Below are 14,777 nucleotides of genomic sequence, written 5' to 3'. Positions count from 1 at the left end.
CTCGGTGCCCAGCCCATGCCCCCGGCCCAAGCCGGGGTGGGTGGGCGACGGTGCAGAGACTAGGGCGAGAGCAACTGTCCCGACGCCCGGCGCGTCCGGACCCCGCCGCACCGCAGCCTCCCTCGCGCTCCGCCCAGCCCCGGTCCCCGGCCCCGACCCCCGTGCAGTTTCCTTCGCTGTCGCCGGCGGGGCAGGGCGCGCAGCCCCCAGGCCGAGGGTTGCGGAGGAGCGAGAAACGGAAGAGAAGAAAGTCTGCCCCGAGAACCCCGGGAGCGCAGGCCCGCCCCGCCCTCCCTTCCCAGCTCCTCGTCCAGTCACGGGCCGGCGGCTCTGGGGCCGGGAGGGGAAGGAAGCGGCGGGGGCGGTCTGGGTCCGGGCGGGGGGCGCGGAGGCGGGGCGCGCGGAGGCGGGGCCCGGCGCTCGGGTTTCGGGCCGGCTCCCGGCGGCCGGGGGTGCCGGCGGCCCCAGCAGCGCGGGCTTCGCGTGGGCGGCGCGGGGCGCGGCGGGCCAGGCCACCCCCTCCGCTCGCAGCCCGCGGCGCGTCCGCTCACCCGGAGGAGGGAGGAAGGCGGCGGCGGTGGCGGCCTCGACGTCGACGACCGCGCCGCCCGCGATGGGAAGTGCCTTATAAAGACGCAGCTCGGCCCGGCCCGACCGACTTGTCGCCGCGCTTCCCCGCGAGTGCGCGCGGAGGCCGGAGGCGGACCCCGGACAGACCCGGGTCACGACGGACTCCGGTCCTTGACAGCCGCCAGACGGACCCCGGCTCCGGACAGACCTCGGACGGACCGCGGCTCCCGGCGGACTCCGGCCGGATCCCGGCCCCGGGCAGACCGCAGGCAGACCCCGGCCGGGGCCCGGCTCCCGGCTCCCGACAGACCTCGGACGGACCCTGACCCCGGAGAGACCCCGGTCCCGGGCAGACCGCAGGCACACGGCGGCGGCCCGATCCCGGCCCCGGAGACGTCGGACGCACCCCGGCCCGGGACAGATCCCGGCCCGATCCCGGCTCCCGGCAGACCTCAGGCAGACCCCCGGCCCGGCGAGCGGGCCGGAGAGCGGGCGGGGGCCGAAGGCGCCCCCGGAGGCGGGGGCATGCGCGGCCCGCGGCATGGCCTCGGCGGTGTTTGAGGGCACCTCGCTTGTGAACATGTTCGTGCGTGGCTGCTGGGTGAACGGCATCCGCAGGCTCATCGTCAGCCGGCGCGGCGACGAGGAGGAGTTCTTCGAGATCCGCACCGAGTGGTCGGACCGCAGCGTGCTCTACCTGCACCGCAGCTTCGCGGACCTCGGCCGCCTGTGGCAGCGCCTCCGCGACGCCTTCCCCGAGGACCGGCCGGAGCTAGCGCGCGTGCCGCTGCGGCAAGGTTCGGGGGCCGCGGGCACCGGGGGGGGGGGGGGGAGGACGGGGGGGCGCCTCGGATGGAGTCTTACGGGGAGATGTGGTTGCGAGGTCGTTTTACAGTGCAATGCAGGCTGGAGGGGCAGTTACTGAAGCCGAGATTGCGGCTTTCCCCTCCGTCCCTGGCACGAGACGGGGGACGCTTAGATCTGCGCCCCCAAATGAAGGGCGCCCAGGGCGGCAGTGGTCGGAGGACGAGGAGCCAGCTCTTGGAGCCCTGAGGCCCTCCAGGCGGAGATGGGCAAGACGGGCGCCCCGACTGTCCCCAAGGACGAGTCACTGACCAGTACAGCGACCAGTGTCGGGGTGACCCCCAGGTCTCTCAACCCAGCCCCTGCTCCGGAGTGGCGGCCTCCCTCCCTCCTCACCCTCGGGAGGGCCGGCTGTGACCCCTGCCCCGCCCCGAAAGCGACAGGAGAGGGCTGGTGAAATGTTTGGGAAGAGTTAACAACAGTGTCCGATTGGGGTCGCGTCTTGTCTGGCAGCCTCCCCCCTCGGAGTGCTCCGCTGGAAGGGGCTGCGCCTGTGGTCTCCCGCGACAGAGGAGCCCGAGTCCGAGGTGCCACGCAGCCTTCTGTCACTCGTCCGGAGGGGCCTCCCTGCTGCCGACGGCAGGGGACAGAGCCCAGGTCCCCACCCCTGGGTGGGACTGCACTGGGGTTTGATGAACTGCGGCCCGTCTCCTCCCTGGCCCTGTGACTGCGCAGGCTCATGGGGACTCGAGTTCTCAAAGAACTGCTGTGGCTTCCCATTTCCTACTCCAGGCTGACGCCCATCCCACCGGCTGCTCTTTGGAGGCCAGGAGGAGAGGCGGCTGGAAGAGGGAAGGAAGCGCGTGAGAGAGGCTGAAGTTGAGCCCAGAAGGGGGAGGGGCGGGAGAAGGCTGGGGGAGAAGGGGCCCGGGAAGTCTGTAGGGCTCTGAGCAGTCCTTCCCCCCCCCACTCGCTGTGACCACCTGCAGCTCGGAAAAAATGGTCACACTTCACCTAGAGGCCTTCCTTTCCACAATCTTCTAAACAGACCTGGTGGCACCTTTGGGGGGCATCTGCTGAAGTCCAGGGTGGTGCAAACAAGTCTCCTTAGCTGCTGGTCTGCCTGAGGTCTGAAGATAACCTCTACTTCCTCCTGCTGATCCTCCGCCCCAGTGTGTGAATTATATGGATAATTAGCTCAGTTCTCATGACACATCCTCTGGCAGACACATCATTTGGAAAGGCTCCCAAAGCCAGCGAGTTTGAAGGCCCTGAGTGAGATGGTCTGCCTTTCACGCTTCTTGTTGCTCCCCAGATTCTCACATTTATTGCCATTCCAGAGATAGTTGAGTGTCATTTCAAGCATGGCAGCAGTTTTCCTTGGCTTTGCTATTTGGGTGTGTATGTTGTAGTTTTTAAACAAATGAATGCCCAAATCAGGAAAGCTTGCATGAAGGAACAATGGTTAATTCAGTGACTTACATCGTTTCTGGAACAAGGCTGGCCATTAACAAATTAGAGCCCCTGAGGGCTGGCCGAGGCATGTGCCCTTCCCTGTCCTTGCCAGGTCTCACTCCGGTCAGGTGCCACAGCTCAGCTGGGACCCCAGGCGGGCAGATGGGCTGGAATTGGGCTCCTCCCCTGTAACAGAGTAATAGTCCTACTTTTTTTTTTTCTTTTTGGTGAGGATTAAAATGCATAGTAGAGTGTCTCGTAATAGTAAGTAAGCCCTCCATCCATACTAGTTGTTACTGTTAGCCTCAGCATCAGCGGCTCCAGGCAAGGGTTGTAGCCAGTGGGGAAGCTCTGGGATCTGGTAGTGAAATAGACTTGCCTGGAGCAGAAGGGTGGTGAGTGTGAGACGCCCGACCTGCCTTGCACACACCCTGACTCCGACCCGCCTGTGCTCATGGCTCATGCTAGTTGTGCTGGCTCAGTTCTGGGTTCCTGAAGTGTAGTCACAGAGAGTGTCTCTGAAGAGAGAGTGAAGACAGGTTTAGGAAGAGAGGGATTAGCAGGGAGAAAAGAAGATTCGGAGGGACAGGAGAGCTGCTCAAGTATCTGAAGGAGGGAGAAACTAGTTCTGGGTGTTAGCCGTGCTGCTGGTGGAGAGGGGGGGTGGGGAGGTGCTGAGGATGAGGACCAGTGATTGGGTGGAAAGGGCTTTATACTGGAACTGTTGGCCCCCTTTGCCTGGGCTGGAGTCCTGTTCAGCGGAGACCTCTGTGAGGGCTGGGCCAGCACCCCCTGGAGGGGAGGAGATGGGGGACGTGGGGCCAGAGGAAGGGATGACCTTAATTCTTTGTCCCGGTCCTTGATTCTCTGCATGGAGGCAAGCTGGTGCTGCCCCAGGGCACCCCTTGAGTTTTGTTGTGGAATCCCAGGGGAAGCCCTTTTCCTTTCTTAGATTCTTTTAAGTCCAGGGAAATTGTTCACTGAATCAAATACATAATAGTAACGTAAGAGAAGATTCTACCTGACTTCCATGCGGATTTATTATCTGAATAAAAAGATTGTCTGGATATACAAACTGTAAATATAAAAGGCAAGCGGATGCATGTGTTGTATGGGAAATGTCAGGTTTCCTCAGTGTAATTCCCCATCAGATTCCCTCGCTTGAAATTTATTGAAATCCTCCTGGGCTGGGTTAGATTTGTGCCCTCTACTTTTATTAACAAGCTTTGTGAGCAGGTCTGGGTTTCGGAGCTCGTGCTGCAACAAGCTGGTAGCTCTTATAAATGTCTGACTGAACACCCTCACGGGGCATGAAAGCCTGAGCCCCCACTGGCATTTTTGGGGTTTTTTTAAAATTTAATTTAATTTTATTATATTATGTTAATCACCAGACATTACATCATTAGTTTTTGATGCAGTGTTCCACGCTTCCTTGTTTGCATATAACACCCAGTGCTCCATGCAGAACGTGCCCTCCTTAATGCCCATCACCAGGCTAACCTGTCCCCCCAACCCCTCCTCTCTAGAACCCTCAGTTTGTTTCTTGGAGTCCATAGTCTCTCATGGTTCATCTCCCCCTCCGATTTTAAAGGGTTGCTGAGCCCTTTTTCTTAGTCCCTCAAGTCTTGCAGTGGGGGAGGGTGTTTATGTGGAGAGAATGTGCTTTTCTTTCCCTTTGGCACACACACTGTGGTGTTAGGCTCGGGGACCATCTGTGGCCTTGAATGTTTCACAGTGACGCACGTCTAAAGGTGCTTTGGGCCCTGCATGAGTGGGGGGACCTCGCTCACTCACTTACCTTCCTGGCCTTCTCTTGGGCAAGGCTGACCTCAGGACTCGCCTGCTTCTGTCCTCCTCCATCCTTTTCTCTTAGAGTCCTGGCTTCCCACCTCACCCTCTTCTTCCTCTGGATCTGAGGTACTCACCCATCCTTTCTGGTGCCCCAACCCAAAGAGATGGAGATAGCTGCTTCCTGTGGATATTATCTCTGAGTGACCAAGGGGTTCCTTTTGGTTTTTCTACACCCTACACCAGTGGGGCTAAGTCTTGAACCAGAATTCCCTCTGCATAATACTTACGTGGTCTGGGTTTCCTGACGTGGTCAGGGTCTCCTGCCTGTTCCGTCTCTTACATCTGAGAAGGTTTACACATTAAAACATAAACATGCAGACTCTCTGACTGACTGACTGGGGCACTTTGACTATTTTGATTTTTTTTTTTTTAATAGCACCAATTTCAGGCCTTGTGAAGTCTGAGCCATCCTGGTCACCACTCCAGCAAGAGATCCTATTTCCCAAGTAGTCAGGTGATCTTTGATTCTTGATTACTGTGAAATCCAACATTTTGGTTTCATATTCATTCTTGCAGTGAGTATCTGCTGGGTGCTTGCTATGTACCAGGCATCGTTCTAGGTGGTAGAGACACGGCAGTGATCAAAAGAGACCCCCAAAAATTCCTGCCCTCATGATTCTCATATTGTGGTTGAGAGAAATCCAAACATAAACAAAGATAAATAAATCATATGTTAGATAGTGATAAACATTCAGAAGGAAAAAAGGAAGCAAGGAAAGGGGCTATGACTTCTAGGGGGAGGAGTTAACTTTCAGATGAGGTTCTCCAGAAAGTCTCAAAGGAAGTGACCTTTGAGTCCAGACCTGCAGGAAGGAAGGGAACAAGCCACTTTGTCAATACCTAGGGAAGCAAGCATTCTAGGCAGCACAAGAGCAAGAGCAAAGGCCCTGAGGCCAGCATAGGACTGGTGGCTTCCAGGAGGGAGGAGGAGGAGGCCATCATGGCTGGAGCGGGGAGAAGGATGTGGAGAGTAGGTGATCAGGGAGGAGGGAGTGGGCAGATCTGAGCTGCTGTGCTGAGAAAGACTGGAGGGGGACGCGGCAGAGGCAGTGAGATGGGGGACAGGTGCTAGGCTGTGGGCCAGGTGCAGCAGAGCAGGTGCGAGAAGTGGTCAAACACTGATGTGTCTGGCAGGGAGAGGCAGGAGATTTCCTGAGGGTCCCGATGTGGGAGTAAAGGAGGGTCAGGGCCTGCTACAGCTTTCAGCCTGAGAAGTGGAACTTGCCGTTCACTGGGGGGGTGGAGGAGCCTGCAGGAGGGCTGGTGGAGGGCCCCAGCTTGAATGTGGTATTTTAGCATTTTCTCCAAGTAAGGTCGGGTCATTGAGGGCCTGGGTGTGGTGCTAGCGTCCAGGTCCATGTTCACCTTTATCACCAAGGACATTAATCTACCTGCATACACGTAAATGGTGTGGTCTTAGATTTGAGATTCTGAGGACCGGAGTTAAGGCATCCAGGAGAGAACCAGAAAGGGCTGGATGCAGATTTGCTTGCCCAGCTCCCACAGCCCAGACCATGCTCCCAGGCCCTGAGCCTGCCCACTTATTCTCACATGGACTGCAGGGGAGAAGCTCTGTTCCTGCCTGCTGGGTGTGGCTCTGCCCTTTGCCTCCGACACTGCTCCCCATCCCCCAGCCCCTGCATTGCTTCACTTTAGGGCATCCTGCCCCTTCGGACAGGGGTAGCTTTCACTTCCCACGGGGATTTGGGGATTTCTGATTCACAGATGTATTTTTGAAGCTCTTCTAGATCCGTGGTGCGTGCGCTTTTCCCAGGCCCCGGGGGCAGCATGCCGTCCCAGTCCAACAACCCCCTGTCCGCCCCCACTTAGCCTGCTCTCCTCTCTCTGCCTTCTGTTTTATCTTGCTTCCCCAATGTGCACCGGGCTTTGTTGCCATTTCCTTTCCTGGTGCTCCGGGGCCCTCTCCTTTTTCTGCAAGTGGCCATAAGGCTGAATTGGTTCTTGGTCCTGTGATCTCATCCCATCAGATCTCGGACTGTGCCGGGGGACCCCAGGTGACCCGACCTCACCTCTCAGCTAGAGAAGGAGCCAGCCAGAAACTGACACAGGTGGTTAGGTGGCTTGCTTCTAGGTCACGGTTACTTTCCACCAAATTCCGGGGGAGAAACTTGGCCTGCTTCTCGAGCCTCCTGGTGGCCTCCTGGCTGCCCTCGGGCTGGCCTGCAGGGACACGGGTCCCCTTCCCTTCTAAAACAAGTCTGGGCCTCATGTGTCTCTGCTGTTTCTACAAACACTTTTCCAAAAGGCGAAGGATGTTCCTGTGTGGTGAAGAGTCAAGGAGAGGGTAGATCTGAATGCCAGTGGAAGGTGACAGCACCTCGCAAGTGAAATAATGGGGATTTGATCAGTTTGCCACTTCTCAGCGAAGCTCAGCATGGAGTGCGGTGGGATTCGGGACAGGGAGGACAGGCTGGTAGTGAGTATGAGCCCCACATGCATTTGCCCCGTGTGGCCTCACGGTAGACTCCGCTGCCCTGGGCCCCCTCGTGCCGTCCTGGGGAGGGAGTGCGGAAATAGTAAACTGAGGAGCGCGTCTGGACCGGTGGTTGGTGTTGCTGGTCCCCTGAAGTCCCTTTTTATTGGTATTTGTGTTCACTTTTACTTTCTTGGGTGACACTAGGTATCCACTGGACACTTTTGGTTGTCATCACTACAAAATAGTCCCCATGTCCTGGAACAGGCTGAGAAGCTCCCAGGATGACCTGATCTGCATCCTCTCCTTGAGGGGCGGGGGTGGGGGGGCGACGCAGGGCAGAGGGGCTGTACACCATTCTCTGCTGGCCGGACTGTGGCCTCTCTTCAGTGATAACAGCACAGACCCACGTGCTGGATGATGTGATTCTCCGGACAGACACCTCCAGGCTGCCCTCCTCACCCGCCCCCCCAAATCGAGTCATGACCGTGAACGGAGCCACCTAGCTCTGTGGCTAATTTATACTGGCAAGCTTTCGTATTTGTTGTAAGAACAAAACATCTTAATCACGCTTTGCCGATACGTAACTTAGAATCAGCAGGAAAAATCTGATGAGCAGTAATTGGACAGAGGGTAGAGAGGGAGGAGGGAAGGAATAACATGTGATTAAAACTTTTACATAGAGTATCTTAATCCCAGCAGAAGCCCATCCTGCTTCCTGCGGGAGAAAATCCTCCAGGCCCTGCAAGACTGGGGACTCACCTGGGGACACCGGGGCCAGGTGGGAGGGGTCAGGGTCGTAGTGACTCCCCTGGGGATATCTCACGGTCCCCGTGTGGGAGGCTCAGGCTGAGTGGTGGAAGGCTCTGGAAGCACACAGAGGCCTGCTCTGTCCTCTGCTACTGTGCAGTGACTTCAGGCCGTCGCTTAGCTCCCCAAGTCCCGGGTGCCTGATTGATGAAATCGCATGATGATATCCCAGCAGGGCTGCTGGAGGGCCCAAGCGCTGACAGCCACAGAACCGGGCTGGACACCTGAGACCTGAGAGCTGCGGGCTTTGGACTCAGCACGGGTCCCTAGAGCTTCTGCGCTTTGCTCTCGGACACACAGCATCCTCACCAAGAGTCGTCCAGATGGGCGAGTGTGGGTCTAGCGCCCCACCTGCTGCTCCTGACCGCATCCTCTCCCCGGGGAACCCCCCCACCCCATCCTCGGGTCCCTAGGAGGCAGGAATGGTGACAGCCCCTGCCCAGGTTAAAAGAGGGAGCCCACAAAGGGGGCCACTACCGTTACATACCTCAGTGGGACCCCTGCAGACGAGGCCTGTGGCTTTGCCGATCCAGAAACTAGAATTTGGTGCTTGGCAGGGGTCAGGTTTGGGGACTGTGCTCCAGGGGGCAATTTCACAAGGCAGAGATTACTGTGGAAGCTTAGGGTGACTATATATATATTACTCGAAGAAATACAACTGCCATGTGGGTAGAGTTCCTGTGAGCAGAGCCTACATGGGAAGCCAAGACTCCCCAGTGCCCACTGTGGGTAAACCCCTTAATGTAGTTTGTCAGGCCTCCTTAGGGCCTCCACACTTCCTGACGCCACTCCCTGCTCCTCTCCTCCCTCCCTGGGCCCCTGTATCTGCTCACCCTTCAGACCTCTGACCCTGGCGAGGGTGGTCCCCCTGCTGTGAGTCTTCCTGGCCCCCCAGGTGACACCCTGCTCTTTGTGGTCAGTGTTTGCCCTGGCTAGCAGGAAAGCTCTTGGGGAGCCCGGGGTCCATCTGTCTTTCCAGCCCCGTCCCCCCCACCACGCGATAGGGTGCCCAGCACCGAGTGGGAGCCACTGGGTAGTTTAGGATGAGTGGGTGAATGCGTGCTTCCTGTTTTGCAAGCCTAGCAGGCGATGGTGTGCCCTAAATACCTTTGATGTTCCAGGACAACTAGCTGCGGGAGTGGCTTCTGAAATGCATTAAGTGGGAAGTTCAGTAAGGGAATTGTGCTTTTATTGGGAGAGGATAATGAAGAGGCGCAGGAAAGGAGGGAGTGGGGAAGGGCAGTATGTTGGAGTCTGGCACTCTTTCTCTCCTGCTGATTAAAGAACACATCATTCAAGGGGGCACCTCCTAGGTGCAGGAAGAAGCAGAGAAAGGAGGATCTTCTCCTCTGAGCCCCTTCTTGGATCCTCTGGGAAGTGCTGTTTCTTCTCTGCCTCTTCTATGTCTTCCTGCTCTTTTCTCTGCCCTGCTTTTCATTCTCGGAAAGATGCAGAGGAGAAATTAATACCCAGCAGCTCCCACCTGTTACAGCTGGGTGTGAGCATCGCCAAAGTGGGCAACCTAATGCAGGGAGGGTAGGAGGGTGAACCTCGCCGGGAGCGAGGGGGAAACGGGCTTTCTGTCCTTCCAGAAATGCTACGTGACACCCCACACATGGAACGGGGAGACCTGCCTAGAGTAGAGGAACCACGGGCTCCCTGGGAGTTAGGACTCCCACTGGGACACTTAAGTGTGCACTGAAGAACCAGCTCCCTTATGCTCTCAAGAACATCATTTCTTACTTTCCACTTCTTGAATGTCGGCTACCTATTTAGAAAACAGTACTTAGGAAATCAGCATTGATAATTTCCCTAGAAGATTTAAAATATTTTGCTTCTAAAATTCTTATTACGGGCCACCTTTAAAGAATACCTATTTCTTATGCATGCAAGATGACCCTGCATTCCTCGCCTCACTGGAGCCATCTGCCTTGCTGTACGGTGTGCTGATGGACACATTTATTAAATGGAGAAGGAAATCTTTAAACCTAATTTATTATTTGACTCAATTTGAAAGTTCGCTTTACAGAAAATTTCCCTAGGGCACTATTGTGTGAGTCTCCTCTAAGAGATGTGTTCTTGGGGGTAATGGGCACTTCTTAATGTGCTTTGAAAAGGACATTCTTCCTTACCAATTGATCCAAGAGGCACCTTGTCTTTATTTCAGGAATGATGGCAGAAGGCACTCAGGTTAGATTCCGACCTCCAGAGTCCAGCCGTGGAGGAAGCCTGGCACAGTTACCAGAGGTGTTCATCCCAAAGCCTCCACTTACTGAAAATGTGGGACTTTGGACCCAGGGTTTCTGAGGTTAGGAAACTGGTTTATTTAAGTTTGTTCTCACTGATAAGTCTTTGTGCTGACTCTAGCATGTTCAGTTTCGGTTCCAAGAATAAGTCAGGTGTTTGTGTTTGCATAAAGAAGCTAATCCTGGGGGCACCTGGGTGGCTCAGTAAGTTAAGCATCTGCCTTCAGCTCAGGTCATGATCCCAGGGTCCTGGGATTGAGTCCCATGTCTGGCTCCCTGCTCAGCAGGGAGTCTGCTTCTCCCTCTCCTTCTGCCGCTCCCCCTGCTTGAGCTCCCTCTCTCTGTCAAATAAATAAATAATCTTTAAAAAGAAAATAAAAAAGCTAATTCTGAAAATGACAGAATCACATTTTAGTTTCTCAATTTTCAATGCTAAAGGTAGTTTAGAAAGAAAGGGCGGGCACCCTGGCTGCTCTAGGCTGATTTTTGGCCCCCAAATATATTTAAATCAGCACACCGTAATTGGTATGTAATCATGTGTTATCTGTCTTTCGGATTCAAATCTTTACTTGTTTGAGGCTAATCTGGTTAAAATTTCCACATCACAAACTGGGTAGAGTGAAATTTTACAAATGGAGGTTATATTAGTGATTATGCTTTATCAGAAATTAGAAAAATTTCCAGGGGCTGTGAAGTCTTCTGAGTCTACGTCTACGCTAAACCCAGTTGGTTCCACAGAGTGCTAGCACTCCCTGCTGGCTACTTCTGGAATGACAGCCTCATAACCAATAGATGCGCTAGTTTTTCTGTTCAACTGTGCAGCATCACAACCATTTGCCAGCCTACAGTTTTTGTTATTACCATCACAGATAGGAAAACGGAGTCAGACAAGATCCCCACACAATTCTCATTCCATCCGCAATATTTGGAACATAAAAGCCGAAAGTATTTCGATTATTGTATTTAAGCCTATTTTTGAAAATAAGTTTTAAAAGTATTATTTACTGTAAACAGTTCCTATTTGGAGAAGCTTTACCAGCCATTAAAAACCAAAGTTGTTGGGTCACAAAGGAAAAAGACAGCAGGTAGGGTAGAAGGAAACCCCAGTACGTATAATCTGTTTGGGGTAGCAGTCCTTCGTGAGCTCGGTTCTTGCCACCTGCCCCTGAAAAGTAATACAATGTCCCACGTGCATGTTCTGTTCGCAACTTCACCTTTCAGCGCTGTCACGTTTTGAGAATTTATAATCATTTCGGGTCTTGCCGTAGGTGTCTAAATTTTCCACCCATTATGAAACCGAGAAGTCTGAAGGAAGGAACCCCTGTGCGTATGAAATTTTAAAATGAAGATTTAGTTCATATTTGCACTGTGGCCGTTGTGGGTTTGTCTTTCTTAAAAATATTTTCCTAACACATGTAAGGTAGCCATCTTTTGATGGGAGGCACTTTTAAAACCATTGAGAAGGGTGATGTCCGGGGCCCCAGAGTGAAGGGAAAGCCTAGGCTGCGGGGAGCCACTTGGAGGGTAGTGATTCTTTCATGCCCGTGTGTGGGGTGTTGGGGGGCTAGCTGCGCTCTGAGCTCTGGTTGGTGGTGGGCTGAGGTATCTGTTGCTGTTAGGCGGGTTTCACAGCGTTCAGCTGGATCCATCATTTCCTGAATCCCTCTGCCTTTGATTAGCTGAGGCCCCTGCTGGGGAAGAGGCCAGTGCTGGTTGTCGCCCGGTGGATGCCTTTCCTTAGAGAAAGGAGGACAGCATCATAAGGAAGCTGATCCACATTGTCAGCTTGATTGTCACCCGGGAAGCCAGGATGGAGAAGCAAATGATAAAGTATGACCCAGCTAAAAAGCAGTCACCTGTCATTTCTGTTCTTGCAGCGAGGGATTCCGGCATCTTCCTTTGCCTGGTTAAATTTCCAGAGCCTCCTTTTGTTTGGGGGCATGTTTACATTTCCAAGGAGTACCATCTGGCTGGCATTCAGGAACATAAAGACAGGTCAAAGGAAGCGGTATGGTTCTGCACACTTCCACAAATAAAATCAAGCCGGCATGGCTGATGACTGACACACGATGCCACTTGGCTGTCAGGCCTGTGACCTCGAGCTGGTTGGAGCAGGTTCTGGTGGGGGGCTGGCTGAGCATGGTGCTGAGAAGCACGAGTTAGGGTTACTGTCCTACGGGGCAAGATGGAGCACACCCGCGGAAATCACTAATGCTCGACTTCCGTGCCCTCTTCTGCAACTTTAATCAATCAACAAACAGCCAGTAAACATCAAAACCCCTGCATGAGTCGGGCCCTGTGCTGGCTGCCAATAACAGTGAGAGGAACAGAGGCACCTGCTCCCCTCAGGTTTGCACACGGTGGGCTTGGGGAGACCCGCGGGCCCAGGAGCAGTCACAATGCTGAGCAGTGAATACTGCAGAGGTCAGGAAAGTTCTCTGGGAGACCAGAGGCAGCTCGAGTTCCCTCTTCGGATGTGCGGAAGGCTTCACAGAACAGATAGCATGCGCCCAGCCCTTAAGGGATGGGTGCGACGCTCCCACCCGTGAGCCTGGAGGGGTGGGGAGGGCAGGGGGTTGTTTGGGTACTGTGGACCTTTGAGGCTGGCAGAAGGGTATGGGGAGTCTCAGGGCACAGAGCTGGTTATAAGGTGGGCTGGGGTCGATCAGGGAGGGTACTTCTAGCCTTTTTATACTTCGTTCTGGAAAATAGAATACCCTACCAGGAAGATAGGGCTGCCAGATAAAATACAGAACACCAAGTTAAGTTTGCATTTCAGATAAACGGTGAATAATTTTTTAGTAGAAGTCTATCTGTACTATTGCATTATTCACTGCTTATCTGAAATTCATATTTAACTTGGTGTCCTGTTTTATTTGCTAAATCAAGCCATCCTAAAAAAAAAAAGATCAATATAGAGCAGAATGTATTTATCTGACTATATATATTGAGGTTATAAACCCAACTGTGGGCTGAACATTAGTTAAATCAAAGATGTACCCAAAAATATGTCACTAAGGCAAAAATGCAAGAATTATAAATCTACTAACTTAAGATTGTTCAATTATGATTTATATCCTATAAAATGGGTATACATATGCTGCATGCATTGATCATCTAAGAGGCTAATCTTCCTCCAGATGTACCTACAGAATATAAAAGTACAACCACCGTGTCATCAACTTGATTCATTTAAAACTTGTATTCTAGAGGTAATGAAAGTTGAACTTGAATAATAGTTTTGTTCATCCTAGAATAAAGAAGCGTTCGGTGGGGACGATTTATTTAATTGTCCTCTCTTTAAAAACAATTTTCCAGAGGGTTTTGCATTGGGCATCTTTCCTGTGTAGACTCCCTTGTAGCAAGCAGAAGATGAAAGCATTTTTGTGCAAAGCATGCACGCACGCGTGTGTGTGTGTGTGTGTGTGTGTGTGTGTGTGTGTGTGTGTGTATTTCCAAGCAAGGAATTCAGGGCCTGGGGAAGAAGCATCCTGAGCATCTGGCACTCTTTCCTTTCTTTTCTCTGCTCTCCAGTATGTGCAGGGGGGTGTGGTGGGGCCTGGTAACCCAAGGAAGAGGGGAGAAGGTAGAGAAGGCCCGGTCCCTTTCTCCGGTGACTGCTGGGGTGTGTGCCTGGGCCATGTGGACAGAGGCCCCAGGTTGCTCAGCAGGTGAGCCACGGCCCAGCCAGCCGCCTTGGGCTCCTGCCCCCTGACCAGCTGCTGGCTGGCCACCTGGCCCGCGGACAGGCCCAGACAAGCCCCTCTGACACCCGAGGCGGTCTGTGCTTTTAGGAAGTTGGGAGACCATTCCTGGCCTTGGCCGGGACTCAGGCTGCTTGAAGGATCCCCCCGCGACAACGCGGGCGTTCAGACGTGTCCTCGCCCTGTGTTTGGGGCTGCCCCTGGTTCCAGGGACTGTGTTCAATCATGTAGTTTAGGAAATTAACTCGATGACTTCTGTAGGCTCAGTCGATGAATTGCCTAAAAACCAAGCCTTTCTCCTGCAAAACCAAACCAAGCCAGAACTGAGAACCTTAGACTCAGCAACTGATCATAGTTCTGGGATGACCCCAGCGCCTGGTTTGGTCGTGGCTCGTGGGGACCGTCATGCTGGGTGGCATGAAGTATGGACAAGAGGCCAGTGTCCTGGGGAATGTCATTCCCGCATCCCTAGGACGCTGATGTGTAGAAACCGAAACGAGGAGACCCGGGTTCTTTCCTGCTCACGGGAGACGGAAGCACACCCAGGGCTCCAGGCCACCAGCTGTCGTAGTTTGCAAACAAAAGTCTCTCCTTCCCAACAGCCACTCGGGGCCCCTGTTATGTGTAACGAGGGTAGATGTTCAGATTCCTGAAATACTGTGAGTCATACCCACTTTGGTTCTTTTTCTGGGTGAAGATCTGACTTTCCCCCTTCCAAACCCAAGCATTTAAATGACTTGTCTAAAAATGGGCTCCATTTACATATGCTCTGTGGTGAGGTGAGCTGAGGCTAGCTGAGCAAGCCCTTCCACCGTGTGGGTGTGGGCCACCTCCCCAGCTTGTCCAGGCTGTTCACGGGGCTGGCCCAGACTGTTCCATTCAGAGGGGACTTTGATCCCTGGC

At 53.9% G+C, this 14,777-nt stretch overlaps 1 protein-coding gene across 3 annotated transcripts in view; it reads left to right on the top strand.

Annotated features, from left to right (window-relative positions):
- Nucleotides 1–494: 494 nt before the first annotated feature.
- PXDC1 (PX domain containing 1) overlaps nucleotides 495–14,777 on the top strand; it is a 28,540-nt gene continuing 14,257 nt past the window's right edge. For all 3 annotated transcript variants that reach the window (XM_032424881.1, XM_032424880.1, XM_032424879.1), the window contains exon 1: nucleotides 495–1,367. In XM_032424881.1, the coding sequence (XP_032280772.1) occupies nucleotides 1,112–1,367 (256 nt within the window). In that variant the 5' untranslated portion in view covers nucleotides 495–1,111. The remainder of the gene's footprint in view (nucleotides 1,368–14,777) is intronic.

The sequence above is a fragment of the Phoca vitulina genome, unplaced genomic scaffold, assembly GCF_004348235.1.
Source record: "Phoca vitulina isolate PV1807 unplaced genomic scaffold, GSC_HSeal_1.0 scaffold31, whole genome shotgun sequence".
Lineage (NCBI taxonomy): Eukaryota > Metazoa > Chordata > Mammalia > Carnivora > Phocidae > Phoca > Phoca vitulina.
Note: the sequence above shows the minus strand (reverse complement) of the source record. Positions and strands in the feature narration are given on the sequence as shown.